Genomic DNA, 14278 nt, shown 5'->3' with positions numbered 1-14278 from the left:
TTGCCCCTCTTCCAGGCCAGCTCTCTGCTATGGCCCGGGAAGGCAGTGGAGGATGGCCCAAGTGCTTGGGCCCTGCACCCGCATGGGAGACCAGGAGAAGCACCTGGCTCCTGGCTTCGGATCAGCGAGATGCGCCGGCCGCAGCAGCCATTGGAGGGTGAACCAACAGCAAAAAGGAAGACCTTTCTCTCTGTCTCTCTCTCTCTCTCTCTCTCACTATCCACTCTGCCTGTCAAAAAAAAAAAAAAAAAAAAAAGAATTGTACGTTAATACTATGAATTTCCCAGCCTGGCTAATCATTCAAATCTGCTGAGATGTTTTAAAAAAAAATTGCTTCCAGGATGGGCATTTGGCACAGAGTTGGGATGCCTGCATCCCATTTTGGAATGCCTGGCTTTGAGTCCCAGCTCCATTTCCAATTCTAATTTCCTGCTGCACATCCTAGGTGATGGCTCAAGTGGCTGAGTCTCTGCTACCCACATGGGACACCCAGAATGAGTTCCAGGCTTCCAGCATCAAACTGGCCCAGTCCCAGCTACTGAAGGCATTTGGGGAGTTTACCAGGAATTGAAGATAGCTGTCTTTCTGCCTTTCAGATAAAAAATAAGTAAAATATTACAGGAATTAATGAAATTTCTTTTACTGAAAATAAAACAAAACAAAACCGTGCTTCCTGGGCTTCTTCCCTGACTTAATTTCCAGGAAGATTGTACAAGTTTGTATTTTAACAGCTAGCCTGACATTTAGTCAGGACATTTGGAGTTTTAAAAAAAAACCAGTGTGTTAATACTTAGTAAGAACTTGTGATAATATCTTCAGGATTTCATCTTACAGCTATGATTATTGAAGGTTATACAAAAAGATCTCTCTTTTTTTTAAAAAAAAAAGATTTTATTTATTGGGGCCATCGCTGTGGCGCGGTGAGTTAACGCCCTGGCCTAAAGTACCGGCATCCCATATGGGCACTGGTTCGAGACCCAGCTGCTCCACTTCCAGTCCAGCTCTCTGCTATGGCCTGGGAAAGCAGTGGAAGATGGCCCAAGGCCTTGGGCCCCTGCTCCCACAGGGAAGACCCGGAAGAGGCTCCTGGCTCCTGGCTTCGGATCGGCACAGCTCCGGCTGTTGCGGCCAATTGGGGAGTGAACCAGTGGATGGAAGGCCTCTCTCTCTCTCTGTCTCTCCCTCCCTCCCTCCCTCCCTCCCTTCCTTCGTCTCTCTTTCTCTTTCTCCCTCTCCCTCTCCCTCTCCCTCTCCCTCTCCCTCTCCCTCTCCCTCCCTGCCTCTCCTCTCTCTGTGTAACTCTAACTTGCAAATAAATAAATCTTTTTTTTTTGACAGGCAGAGTTAGAGAGAGGTTCACCCCTGAAGTGGCTTCTACAGCCAGTGCGCGCGGCTGGCGCACTGCGCCAATCCGAAGCCAGGAGCCAGGTGCTTCCTCCTGGTCTCCCACATGGGTGCAGGGCCCAAGAACCTGGGCCATCCTCCACTGCACTCCCGGGCCACAGCAGAGAGCTGGACTGGAAGAGGAGCAACCGGGACAGAATCCAGCGCCCCAACCGGGACTAGAACCTGGTGTGCCGAGGCGCAGGCGGAGGATTAGCCTAGTGAGCCGCTGCGCTGGTCCCAAATAAATAAATCTTTTTTTTTTTTGGACAGGCAGAGTGGATAGTGAAAGAGAGAGACAGAGAGAAAGGTCTTCCCTTTTGCCGTTGGTTCACCCTCCAATGGCCGCTGTTAGCAGCTAGAAGACGAGCCAAAATGAGACCCCTGAATGGAAGAACTAAATCAGGTTGTCAGGATTTTTCAGTCAGTGGTTTCTAACAGAGCACTAGAACTCTTCAGAGTTTTTCTGTTTCAGCTTTGAAATTTTTACAGTATTTTAAACATTAAAAACTTTTATTGTTTATATACAATTTGGGTAACTTTTAAAAGAATGATTTATTTATTTGAAAGTGTGACAGGGAGGGAGAGAGAAAAGATCTTCCACCTGCTGGTTCACTTCCCAAATGCCTGCAACAGCTGGAGCTAGGCTAGGCAGAAGCCAACAACTAGGTACTCCAACCAGGAACCCAGCCATTACTGCTGCCTCTCAGGTCTGCTTTGGTGGCAAAATGGAGTCAGGAGCCAGATGCATACGTCAAAGCCATCACTCAGATGCGGGCCACATCTTAACTGCCAACCTGAACACTCCCCCCCCAAATACCCTTTCTATTCAGATGACTCCTAGATTAATCTCTGCCCCCCCATCTCTTCTGAGGTTGAGCAGCACATTTCCAATAGCCTATGTAACATTGCTGCCTAGATGTGGCTCCAGTACCTCAAATTCATCATTTCATTGTGTCTGTTAACACCACCACCACCCTATAAAACATCCAAGCAAAGATGACACCTGGCCCTCAACCTCATCCTTGAATATTCCAGCTCTAGAACTCTGTACTTCATAAGTGTAATTGAGTTCTAACAGTTCATTTTTGTTTTATCTTATGTCTGTAACTACTTTTCCTTCCCACAGCCAGAGTCTTTAATCGAGCTTTCAGAACACCACAAGACATTGGCAGTTATTTAGTTTCTCTCCCTCCTCCTGATACTTCTATATCCCAGCCCTGGCTGTTGTGGGCATCTGGGGCATGGGCCAGCAGATGAGAGAGTGCTTGCACACTCACTTGCTTGTCCTCTCTCTTTCTCTCTCTCTCCCTCCATATCCCTTTTTTTCCTCTCTCCCAGCTCTTCTCCCTCTCAAATTAATAAATCATAATTTAAAATAAGAAAAACAAAAGGTGGGTGGAGGCTAGTGATTGAATGAGATTACCAGGGAGGTAGGTGGAGAGAGACAGAAATCCAGGACACATACTTAGTGAATGTCTGCATTTGGAGGGGTGGCAGAGGGGCAGGAGAAGGAGCTTTGGTCAGAGACTGGGTGAAACCCTAGGGCAATCTTGCAAGAAGTAGATGGGAAAAATACTTGTAGGGAAATAGTCTGAAGTAAAGTTCACATTATAAACTATATTAAATGACCTAGGTTAATGGAAAGCATGAAATTTTGTAGGAAAGCTGCATTGCAACATTACGTATTATAAACAGAATGGCATTAAAGAATATTGCTAGACTCAGAATTGAAGAGATTTTTATTTTCTTTAGCTTTCTTTTGGCAATATTGATTTTTAATTAGTAATCCTTTGAATTGAAAAGTTCTTAAAGTTTTAAAAGGAGTTATCTTTTTATTATTTTCTGTGTGAATCTGGAATAGTTGGGTGATTGAATTAATTCTAAATCAGTGGCATTTCATCATGTTTTAGCATCTGCCTACAACACGTTTTAGTGTATTTTCCTGACAATATTCCTAAGTATTCTCTTATGGGTAAAAATAAACATATGTGTACTGTTGGTTTTTGCCTAAATAACTGATTGTTTTATCATTCTTTTCAGGATCTGACTGGTATAGAATCTATGGATCAATGTCGCCATACCTTGGAACAGCATAACTGGAACATAGAGGTAAAATAGCATTCATTTTGAGTTATATTATTTTTTCCTGCTCTAATAAAGGATCAAAAACATATCTATAGCAGGAATTTTTTTCCTCAGTAGATTTTTCTAGAATTACTACTCTTCAGTGTTTAAAACTAAAAGTGTATGTAGGAGAGGCAGATAATGTGAAGAAAGTTTATAAAGTCATAGAATAATAGGTATGGAAAGCCAAGACACTGTGGCAAAAAATAACCTACACGAAGGATCTCTGTGAGTGAGACCCCAGTGGAAAGAAGAGGCCATCAAAGAATGAGGTACATTTCTCTGAAGGGAGGAAAGAACTTCTACTTTGCTTATGGCCCTGTCAAAATACTGATGGAGTTGGTGGACTCCAAAGGCTTCCGTAGCCTTCACAACTCATGACAAGAGCCTCAAGGTGATCACTGACATCATAAATAAAAGTGTTAATTTTTTAATCAACAGCAAGAGTCACTGCACACTTACTCCCCATGTAGGACCTCTGTCTTTAATGAGTTGTACTATGAAAATTAACAGTAAAACTTGTCTTCAAATAGTACTTTATACTTTGTGTGTCTGTGTGAGTGCAAACAGTTGAAATCTAGAATTGGTCTTCTATATATAAAGATAATTAAAAATAAATCTTAATGAAGAATGGGATGGGAGAGAGAGTAGGAGGTGGGATGGGAGTTGGGATGGGAGGGTGGATATGGAGGGGAAGAACCACTATATTCCTAAAGCTGTACCTGTAAAATTTATATTTATTAAATGAAAGCTTTCTAAAAATAATCAGAAAAAATGGTGACCAAATCCTTCGGTATAGTACCTCTCCCCCTTATTTTTTCTTGAGGCTCCTTGAAAAGCTATTTTTATGTATTTCTTTTTTAACCTGTTAGCTTAATATCAACCTCCTTATTATATATTTTAGAGTGTATTCTTTTGATTTTTCTAGGTAGTTCTGTTACCTACAACTTCTGTTTCTTTCACTTGACCATTTGAACTAGTTAGAACTTTGTTAGGATCAGTTAATAATGGTAATAGCCAACGTCCTATGATGTTGGTTATTGCTTGAGATAGAACCACTGGAATGTAAGTTGCAAGAGAACAGAGATTTATTTTTTGTTTTGTTTTGTTAATTGTTATATTCACAGCATATAATACTGAACCGGGTACCTTGTAATTCTAACTATTGACTGTTCTTCCATGCTTAGTATATCATTAATTGTATATCAAGAGTAAATACTGAATTTTTTTACATGCCCTTTTGATCTCTGGAATTACTGCTTTGATTTTGGTATGTTATTTGAATAGGGAGCTGGATTTCTGAAAACATATTCCTTTATTTATTTATTTATTTATTTATTTTTGACAGGCAGAGTGGACAGTGAGAGAGAGACAGAGAGAAAGGTCTTCCTTTTTGCCGTTGGTTCACCCTCCAATGGCCGCCGTGGCTGGCGCACCGCACTGATCCGAAGCCAGGAGCCAGGTGCTTCTCCTGCTCTCCCATGCGGGTACAGGGCCCAAGCACTTGGGCCATCCTCCACTGCCTTCCCGGGCCATAGCAGAGAGCTGGCCTGGAAGACGGGCAACCGGGACAGAATCCAGCGCCCCAACCGGGACTAGAACCCGGTGTGCCGGCACCGCAAGGCGGAGGATTAGCCTGTTAAGCCACGGCGCCGGCTTTTTTTTAACAGGCTTTTTTTTTTTTTTTTTTTTTCATTTTTGACAGGCAGAGTGGACAGTGAGAGAGAGAGAGAGAAAGGTCTTTCTTTACCGTTGGTTCACCCTCCAATGGCCGCTGCGGCTGGCGCAGCGCGCTGATCCAAAGCCGGGAGCCAGGTGCTTATCCTGGTCTCCCATGCGGGTGCAGGGCCCAAGCAGCTGGGCCATCCTCCATTGCACTCCCAGGCCACAGCAGAGAGCTGGCCTGGAATAGGGGCAACCAGGACAGAATCCGGCGCCCCGACCGAGACTAGAACCTGGTGTGCCGGCGCCACTAGGCGGAAGATTAGCCTATTGAGCCGCGGCGCTGGCCTGAAAACATATTCCTAAATGATACTGTTATTATTAGTAAACAAACTCAGTCCTTGCTTTGTATGGAGCTTAATTCCAAGTAATTTCAGTTTGTAATAAATGTTGAATAAGACGAGTATAAGAAATGTAACGGAGCAGTTTGGGGAGTTACTTTAAATAGGATAATTTAGTTATAGACTCTGGAGTTCCATGAGAGCTGACACTTGAATGATGAAGTAGACTGAAGAGTGAACATTTCGGGGAGGTGCATTTTGTGCAGTGAGAATGAATGATGCTGTCTGTATTTTTGTGCTTTTTTGTTAGACTTTGATTTAAAGCATTTGTTAGCTTTTAAATGAGTTGAGATGCTTTTAAATAGTGTAGGAGTTATCTATTTCTTAAAGATTTGGGGGGAAAATACCTGAAGCATATTTCTGCCTGTTCTCTGGAATTTCGCAGTTTCCTTTCCCTTCAATCATAATTGTTTTCTGTATCTATTGGCTTATTTTTTTAAAAGATGTATTTATTTTTAAAGATTTATTTATTTATTTGAGAGGGAGAGTTACAGAGAGAAAGGTCTTCCATCCACTAGCTCACTCCCCAGATGGCAGAGAAATAGGGTGGTACAGGGTGGGGGGCAGCAGGCTGAGATCTTCATCCTCTGTTTTACTTCCCAAATGGCTGCAATGGCAAGGTCTGGGCCAGGCCAAAGCCAGGAGCCAAAAATTCCATCCTGGTTTTCTACGTGGGTGGCAGACCACCCTCTGCCTTTCCAGGCACATTAGCGGGAAGATGGATTGGCAGAGTAGCTGGGACTCAAACCAGCACTCTGAGACGGGATGCCAGAATCACAAGCAGCAGCTTAACCACTGCACCACAGTGCAGGCCCCTGTAGCTTTCTTAGAAAAGACATTTTTCTTAGAAATGGCAAACGTTTTTAGCATAGCTCGATATACAGCATATCCTTTATTCTGTTTCTGTGTTATTATCCTACTCTTTTTCTTATTTTATGACATTTATTTTCACATTTCAGAAATGAGACTTGGTAAACTGCATGACTTTATTTTTTTGTTTTGCTTACAAAAATCTCATATTTGTTGGTTCTTTTTATTTTCTTATCAAGAAAATGTCTCTAATTCATTATCATGCTTTTTTATATAGCTCTGTTAATTTCTTTGTACTTTCATACAATTAAAACGGTGAATTTTCCTCTGGAAATAAATTTTGAAAGTTTTGATTTTCTTCTTTGACCCAAAAGTTACTTAGAAACATTTTGAATTCTTAGTAGTTTGCTTTTTTTTTGTTTTTGATTTTATATAGCCATTGAGACCTCATTGATTTAATAACATTTCATTAGCATGGTAAGATAAATACAAATATCTTTTTTTTTTTTTTTGACAGGCAGAGTGGACAGTGAGAGAGAGAGAGAGAAAGGTCTTCCTTTGCCGTTGGTTCACCCTCCAATGGCTGCCGCGGTAGGCGCGCTGCGGCCGGCGCACCGCGCTGATCTGAAGGCAGGAGCCAGGTGCTTCTCCTGGTCTCCCATGGGGTGCAGGGCCCAAGGACTTGGGCCATCCTCCACTGCACTCCCAGGCCACAGCAGAGAGCTGGCCTGGAAGAGGGGCAACCGGGACAGAATCCGACGCCCCAACCGGGACTAGAACCCGGTGTGCCGGCACCTCAAGGTGGAGGATTAGCCTAGTGAGCTGCGGCGCCGGCTAATACAAATATCTTTTAACTATTTCAGACTTACGGAAAAATATAAAGGGAACAACTATGGACTTACTGTCCAGACCCTGAAAACCAAACATTTTTGCAATACTCATTTCAAATTTCTTTTTCTTTCTTTCTTTCTTTCTTTTTTCTTTTCTTTTTTTTTTTTTTTTTTTGACAGGCAGAGTGGACAGTGAGAGAGAGAGACAGAGATAAAGGTCTTCCTTTTGCCGTTGGTTCACCCTTCAATGGCCGCCGTGGCCAGTGCGCTGCAGCTGGCTCACCGCATGATCCGAAGGCAGGAGCCAGGTGCTTCCTCCTGGTCTCCCATGCGGGTGCAGGGCCCAAGCACTTGGGCCATCCTCCACTGCACTCCCAGGCCACAGCAGAGAGCTGGACTGGAAGAGGGGCAACCGGAACAGAATCCGGAGCCCCGACTGGGACTAGGACCCAGTGTGCCGTTGCCGCAGGTGAAGGATTAGCCTATTGAGCCGCGGCTCTGGCCTTCAAATTTCTTTTTAAAAAATACGGGGAAAAAAATGGAAGTATCATTTGAGTTGCTTGCCTGTCATCCCCCATACCCACTCTCTTTACTGTTGACAGCAGCTGTTTATAGAGTGTGTTATTTGATGGATAAAGGTCTGATGTCTGTATTCAAGCAAGCTTATTAAACATGCAGTTAGAATCTGTTTAATTGTTGAGGCTTCTTGACGTAACAACTTCAGTATGGTTTTAGAGATTTCTTTATTTCAAATGATAATGTCTTTTTTCTGCTTACAAAAACAATACATGTACATAAAGTATCTAACACAGGGGAGTTTATAAACTTAAAAAGGAAAGTTAGAAGCTGGTGCTGTGGCATAGCTGGTAAAGCCGCTGCGTGCTGTGCCAGCATCCCAAACGGGTGCCAGTTCAAGTCCTGGCTGCTCCACTTCCAATCCAGCTCTCTGCTATGGCCTGAGAAAGCAGTAGAAGATGGCCCAAGTCCTTGGGCTCCTGCACCAGTGTGGGAGACCCAGAAGAAGCTCCTGGCTCCTGGCTTCGGATTGGCCCAGCTCCGTTGCAGCCATTTCGGGAGTGAACCAGCAGATGGAAGACTTTCTCTCTCTCTCTCTTTCTCTCTCTCTGCCTCTGCCTCTGCCTCTCTGTAACTCTGACTTTCAACTAAAGTAAAATAAACCATTTTTTTTAAAAAGTAAGTTTTTGGCCGGTGCCGTGGCTTAACAGGCTAATCCTCCGCCTTGCGGCGCCGGCACACCAGGTTCTAGTCCAGGTCGGGGCACCGGATTCTGTCCAGGTTGCCCCTCTTCCAGGCCAGCTCTCTGCTATGGCCCGGGAGTGCAGTGGAGGATGGCCCAAGTCCTTGGGCCCTGCACCCGCATGGGAGACCAGGAGAAGCACCTGGCTCCTGGCTTCGGATCAGCACGATGTGCCGGCCACAACGGCCATTGGAGGGTGAACCAACGGCAAAAAGGAAGACCTTTCTCTCTCTCTCTATCTACTCTGCCTGTCAAAAAAAAAAAAAAAAGTTTTTAACAGTAATATTCTTGAGATAATCATATGTTTTATAAAAGATTTATGGGCCAGCACTGTGGTGTAGCAGGTAACGCTGCTGCCTGTGGTGCCAGCATCCCTTATGGGCACCGGTTCAAGACCCGGCTGCTCCACTTCCGATCCAGCTCTCTGCTATGGCCTGGGAAAGCAGTAGAAGATGGCCCAAGTCCTTGGGCCCCTGCACCGAAACGGGAGACCCAGAAGAAGCTCCTGGCTCCTGGCTTCAGATTGGCGCAGCTCCAGCCATTGCGGCCAATTGGGGAGTGAACCAGCAGATGGAAGACCTCTCTCATTCTACCTCTCCTCTCTCTGTGTGACTCTGACTTTCAAATAAATAAATAAATCTTAAAAAAAAAAAAAAAAAGATTTGTTTATTTGAAAGACAGTGGCAGGAAAAGAGTGAGAGACAAAGAGATTTTCCATCTCTGGTTTTCTCCCCAAGTGGTTACAAGGTACTCTAGCCAAAGCCAGGAGCTCGGAACTCCCTGTGGATCTCTCATGTGAGTGGCAGCGGCCCAAGTACTTGGGTCATGTTCTGCTACTTTCCCAGATACATAGCAGGCAGCTGGAGCAGAAGTGGACTGGTGCATCAGCGTCACACACAGTGGCTCAACTGGCTGCACCGCTGTACCAGCCCCAGGATAACCGTATTTGGTGTTTGAGCAGATTGTCTGTCCTTCTAGACCTCGGTATGTGTAAATCTACTTAGTGTGTCTTCCCACTGTTAATAACAGGACATCGAGGAAATGCTTACTTTTGTACATGCTATGGAAAGGCAGGACATGATGCAAGTAAAATATATGAGTAAACTGTATGCTATTTTGGGTGGAGGCACTTTGTTTTCTACAGTTTGACACTCGTATTTGAAGCATACACATGTGGCTATTAGAACTTTCTTATAACACCTTTTGTTAATCATTTTTATTAGAATTTGAGTTTGATTTATTATTATTTCTACTCTATTTCATTGGTTCACATTTATCTGGTATACTGTTTATCATCTTTTTTTTTTTTTTTTTTTTTTTCTGACAGGCAGAGTGGACAGTGAGAGAGAGAGACAGAGAGAGAAAGGTCTTCCTTTGCCGTTGGTTCACCCTCCAATGGCCGCCGCGGCCGGCGTGCTGCGGCCGGTGTACCGCGCTGATCTGAAGGCAGGAGCCGGGTGCTTCTCCTGGTCTCCCATGCGGTGCAGGGCCCAAGGACTTGGGCCATCCTCCACTGCACTCCTGGGCCCTAGCAGAGAACTGGCCTGGAAGAGGGGCAACTGGGACAGAATCCGGCGCCTCGACCGGGACTAGATCCCAGTGTGCCAGCGCCGCAAGGTGGAGGATTAGCCTGTTGAGCCACGGCGCCGGCACTGTTTACCATCTTTAACATGAAATAATTTATAGAAATATTATAACTTTATTGCAGTAACAAACACACTCATGTACGCACCCACACAAGGACGGAATTCCAAGAAGTATAAGAAAATCACTCATTCCTGCTGCTTCATGGATAGGTAGTATTATATTATTTTTATTTTTTAAGATTAATTTATTGAAAGTCAGAGTTACACAGAGAAGGAGAGGCAGAGGCAGAGAGAGAGGTCTTCCATCCTCTGGTTCACTCCCCAACTGGCCGCAATGACCAGAGCTGTACTGATCCGAAGCCAGGAGCCAAGGACCTGGGCCATCCTCCACTGCTCTCTCAGGCCACAGCAGAGAACTGGATCGGAGCAGAGCCGCTGGGACTGTCTGTTTTCTAATGTATAAAAATAATACATAAATTAACAAGTTCATAACTCAAGATGAAATATGATAAATATGATAACTTCCATACTACTATTTCTTTCTTTTTATGATTTATTTATTTGAAAGACAGTGTTACAGAGAGAAGGAAGGAGAGAGAGAGAGATCTGTCTGCTGGTTCACTTCCCAAATGGTTGCAATGACTGAGGCTGGGCAAGGTTGAAACCAGTAGCTCAGGGGCTGGCGTCATGGCTCACTTGGTTAATCCTCAGCCTGCGGTGCCGGCATCCCATATGGGTGCCAGGTTCTAGTCCCAGCTGCTCCTCTTCCAGTACAGCTCTCTGTCTGTGGCCCCAGGAGGACAGTGGAAGATGGCCAAAGTGTTTGGGCCCCTGTACCCGCATGGGAGACCAGGAAGAAGCACTTGGCTTCGGATTGGCGCAGTGCCGGCCATAGCGGCCATTTGGGGAGTGAACCAACAGAAGGAAGACCTTTCTCTCTGTCTCTCTCACTGTCTGTAACTGTACCTGTCAAATAAATAAAGAAAGAAATAATAATAATAATAATAAGAAGAAGAAACCAGTAGCCTGGAGCTTCTTCCAGGTCTCTCATGTGAATGCAGGGACCCAAGTAGTTGAGCCATCTTCTACTGCTTTCCCAGGCACATTAGCAGGGAGCTGGATCAGAAGTAAACCAGCTGGGACTTGAACCAGTGCCCTTATGGGATGCTGCTGTAGCAGGCAACAGTTTAACATGTTATACCATGACACAGCGCCCCCCCTCCCCCCGCCGCTATTTCTTAGCCTTACAATCCCAGCATAACCATATTATTATATAATTTCTTTTCATTCTTTCCAGGTATTTTTATGCCTAAGTATTATTCTCCCCCAGATAGACTGTAATATCTGTTTATATGGATTCTACATATTGATATGTATAACCATATTATAATCTGAAACTAAAAAAAGGGTAATTCATTTTTCAAAGCCTGTTAACAAAAGTAACATTTTTATGAAAAAATAATCATTTTTTACAAGTCTTTTCTGTGTCTAATTTAATAGGAAGGAGCTGGATTTTCGTGTCTGCTTCAGCATTTAATCTGTTTTGGTGTGTAGTTTTAGTTAAAAGTACATGATGAAAATCCAGTTTCGTCTGGGTGTATGTGGTATTTCGGTAGCAGCCTTTACAGATAACTGGATATTCTTTGATACTGGGGTGGTGGTTTTTTGAAAGTTAGCTACAGTGGAACTTGAAACTATGTCAGTGATTTTTTTTTTCATCTTCTGTTACATTAAAATCCAATCATTCATATTGTATTTAAAAGGATCTTTTACCAATAAGTGATTTTGTATGTCCATTCTTTGGCTCTTCAGAAAATTCTTCCTTCCGTTGGTTCACCCCCCAAATGACTGCTACGGCCAGCGCGCTGCGCCAATCCGAAGCTGATTTAATCTAGATCTTCCAAATGGTGATAGTATTTTACTATGTAATATCATGAATAGTGCCATCAGTCTCATCAGAGTTACCTTTAAGTATTAGAACACTGTTAGGCCGGCACCGTGGCTCAACAGGCTAATCCTCTGCCTAGCGGCACTGGCACACCAGATTCTAGTCCCTGTTGGGGCGTCGGATTCTGTCCTGGTTGCCCCTCTTCCAGGCCAGCTCTCTGCTATGGCCCGGGAGTGCAGTGGAGGATGGCCCAAGTGCTTGGGCCCTGCATCCCATGGGAGACCAGCATAAGCACCTGGCTCCTGCCTTCAGATCAGGGCGGTGCGCCAGCCGCGGCGGCCATTGGAGGGTGAACCATTGGCAGAGGAAGACCTTTCTCTCTATCTCTCAGTCTCTCACTATCCACTCTGCCTGTCAAAAATAATTAAAAAAAAAAAAAAAAAAAACACTGTTAGACCTTCTGGTGGCAAATATAAGTTTTTAAAAATTCTAATATTTGCTTGGAAGCCCTTATTTTATAATTGACAACAAGTGCTGTTAGGTATGTGGGTTTTTTTGTTTGTTTGTTTTGTTTTTTAAAAGTTGGAGTTACAGGCCATCGCCGCAGCTCACTAGGCTAATCCTCCTCCTGCGGCGCTGGCACCCCGGGTTCCAGTCCCGGTTGGGGCGCTGGATTCTGTTCCAGTTGTTCCTTTCCCAGTCCAGCTCTCTGCTGTGGCCCAGGAAGGCAGTGGAGGATGGCCCAAGTGTTTGGGCCCTGTACCCACATGGGAGGCCAGGAGAAAGCACCTGGCTCCTGGCTTCGGATTGGCGCAGCGTGCTGGCCGTAGCAGTCATTTGGGGGGTGAACCAACGGAAGGAAGACCTTTCTTTCTCTCTCTCTCTCTCTCTCTCTCTTTCTAACTCTGCCTGTCAAAAATAATAATAATAATAAAAATTTTTTTTTAAAGTTGGAGTTAAAACAAGAGAGGAGAGACATCCTCCATCCGTTGGTTCACATCCAAATGGTGTCAACAGCCAGAGCTGGGTCAAACAGAAACCAGAAGCCATGAGCTTCCTCCAAGTTTACCACATGGGTGCAGAGGCCCAAGGACTTGGGCGGTCTTCCACTGCTTTCCTAGCATGTTAGCAGGGAACTGGATTGGAAATGGAGCAGCTGGGACTTACTGGTGCTCATGTGGGATACCAGCTCCCATTTGGGATGCCAGCACTGCGAACAGTAGATTAACCCCTTGTGCCACAGCCCAGGCCCCGTATGCTTGATTATTATTATTTTATTTATTTGACAGGTAGAGTTACAGACAGTGAGAGAGAGACAGAGAAAAAGGTCTTCCTTCCGTTGGTTCACTCCCCAATGGCGCTGCGCCAACCCGAAGCCAGGAGCCCGGTGCTTCCTTCTGGTCTCCCATGCGGGTGCAGGGACCCAAGCACTTGGGCCATCCTCCACTGCCTTCCCGAGCCACAGTAGAGAGCTGGACTGGAAGAGGAGCAACCAAGACTAGAACCCGGCCCCGGCCATTTTTTTTTTTTTTTAATAACAGCTTTATTTACACATGATTAGTCTGATTCATTACTACAGGATGCAACAAAATTAAGCATATCAAGGTCCTAATATACCCTTCTCCTCAGAAAAAATAAATATCACACAAGATATAAACTTGCCCTAAGTAAGTGCCCTAAGCCACATCAACTTCCTGGAATATCACAATATTACTACACTAACCTAGAAAATGTGAACCCTTCTGAGCTGTTTACAGAACACCCTGTAATGCTCTGGAAACATTACAAAGATTGCATTAGATTCCTCCTCTTGAGGTAGCTCAAAGTTAAAGCACAGCAAAATTTACATATTTTCTACACTGCCACTGAGACCGTCTAGGGAGTGAACCAGTGGATAGAATCATTCAGTTCCTCCATCTTTTCTCTGTCATTGCCTTTCATAAATCTTTTTTTAAAATGTCTTTACACTAAGTCTAAACTTTACTAAAGACAAGCTTTACTTTATTTCCCAGAGCTATCGGCATTTTACAAAGTACTCACGATATTAATAGCTTATAAAAATGGGGGGGAAGGAGGATGGCAATGTGGTGTGTGGTAGGGCTGCTGCCTATAACACCAGTATCCATATGGGTGCCAGTTCGTGTCCCTTTTGCTCTGCTGCTGATCCAGATCCTTGCTGATGGCCTGGAAAAGGTAACAGGACATGGCCTTTGCCACTCACATTGAAGACCCAGGAGAAGCTCCTGGCTCCTGGCTTTGGCTTGGCCCAGCCCTGGCCTCTGCGGCCATCTAGGGAGTGAACCAGTGAATGGAAGATCTCTCTCTCCGTGTCT

At 44.5% G+C, this 14278-nt stretch overlaps 1 protein-coding gene across 2 annotated transcripts in view; it reads left to right on the top strand.

Moving 5' to 3' along the window:
* The window catches only part of FAF2 (Fas associated factor family member 2), a 76927-nt gene that overhangs the window by 34879 nt on the left and 27770 nt on the right, over window positions 1-14278 (top strand). For both annotated transcript variants that reach the window (XM_062188656.1, XM_062188655.1), the window contains exon 2: window positions 3427-3495. In XM_062188656.1, coding sequence (XP_062044640.1) covers window positions 3427-3495 — 69 coding nt within the window. The remainder of the gene's footprint in view (window positions 1-3426; window positions 3496-14278) is intronic.

Source organism: Lepus europaeus, chromosome 4 (genome assembly GCF_033115175.1).
Source record: "Lepus europaeus isolate LE1 chromosome 4, mLepTim1.pri, whole genome shotgun sequence".
Classification (NCBI taxonomy): domain Eukaryota; kingdom Metazoa; phylum Chordata; class Mammalia; order Lagomorpha; family Leporidae; genus Lepus; species Lepus europaeus.
This window is presented reverse-complemented; position numbering and strand designations above follow the sequence as displayed.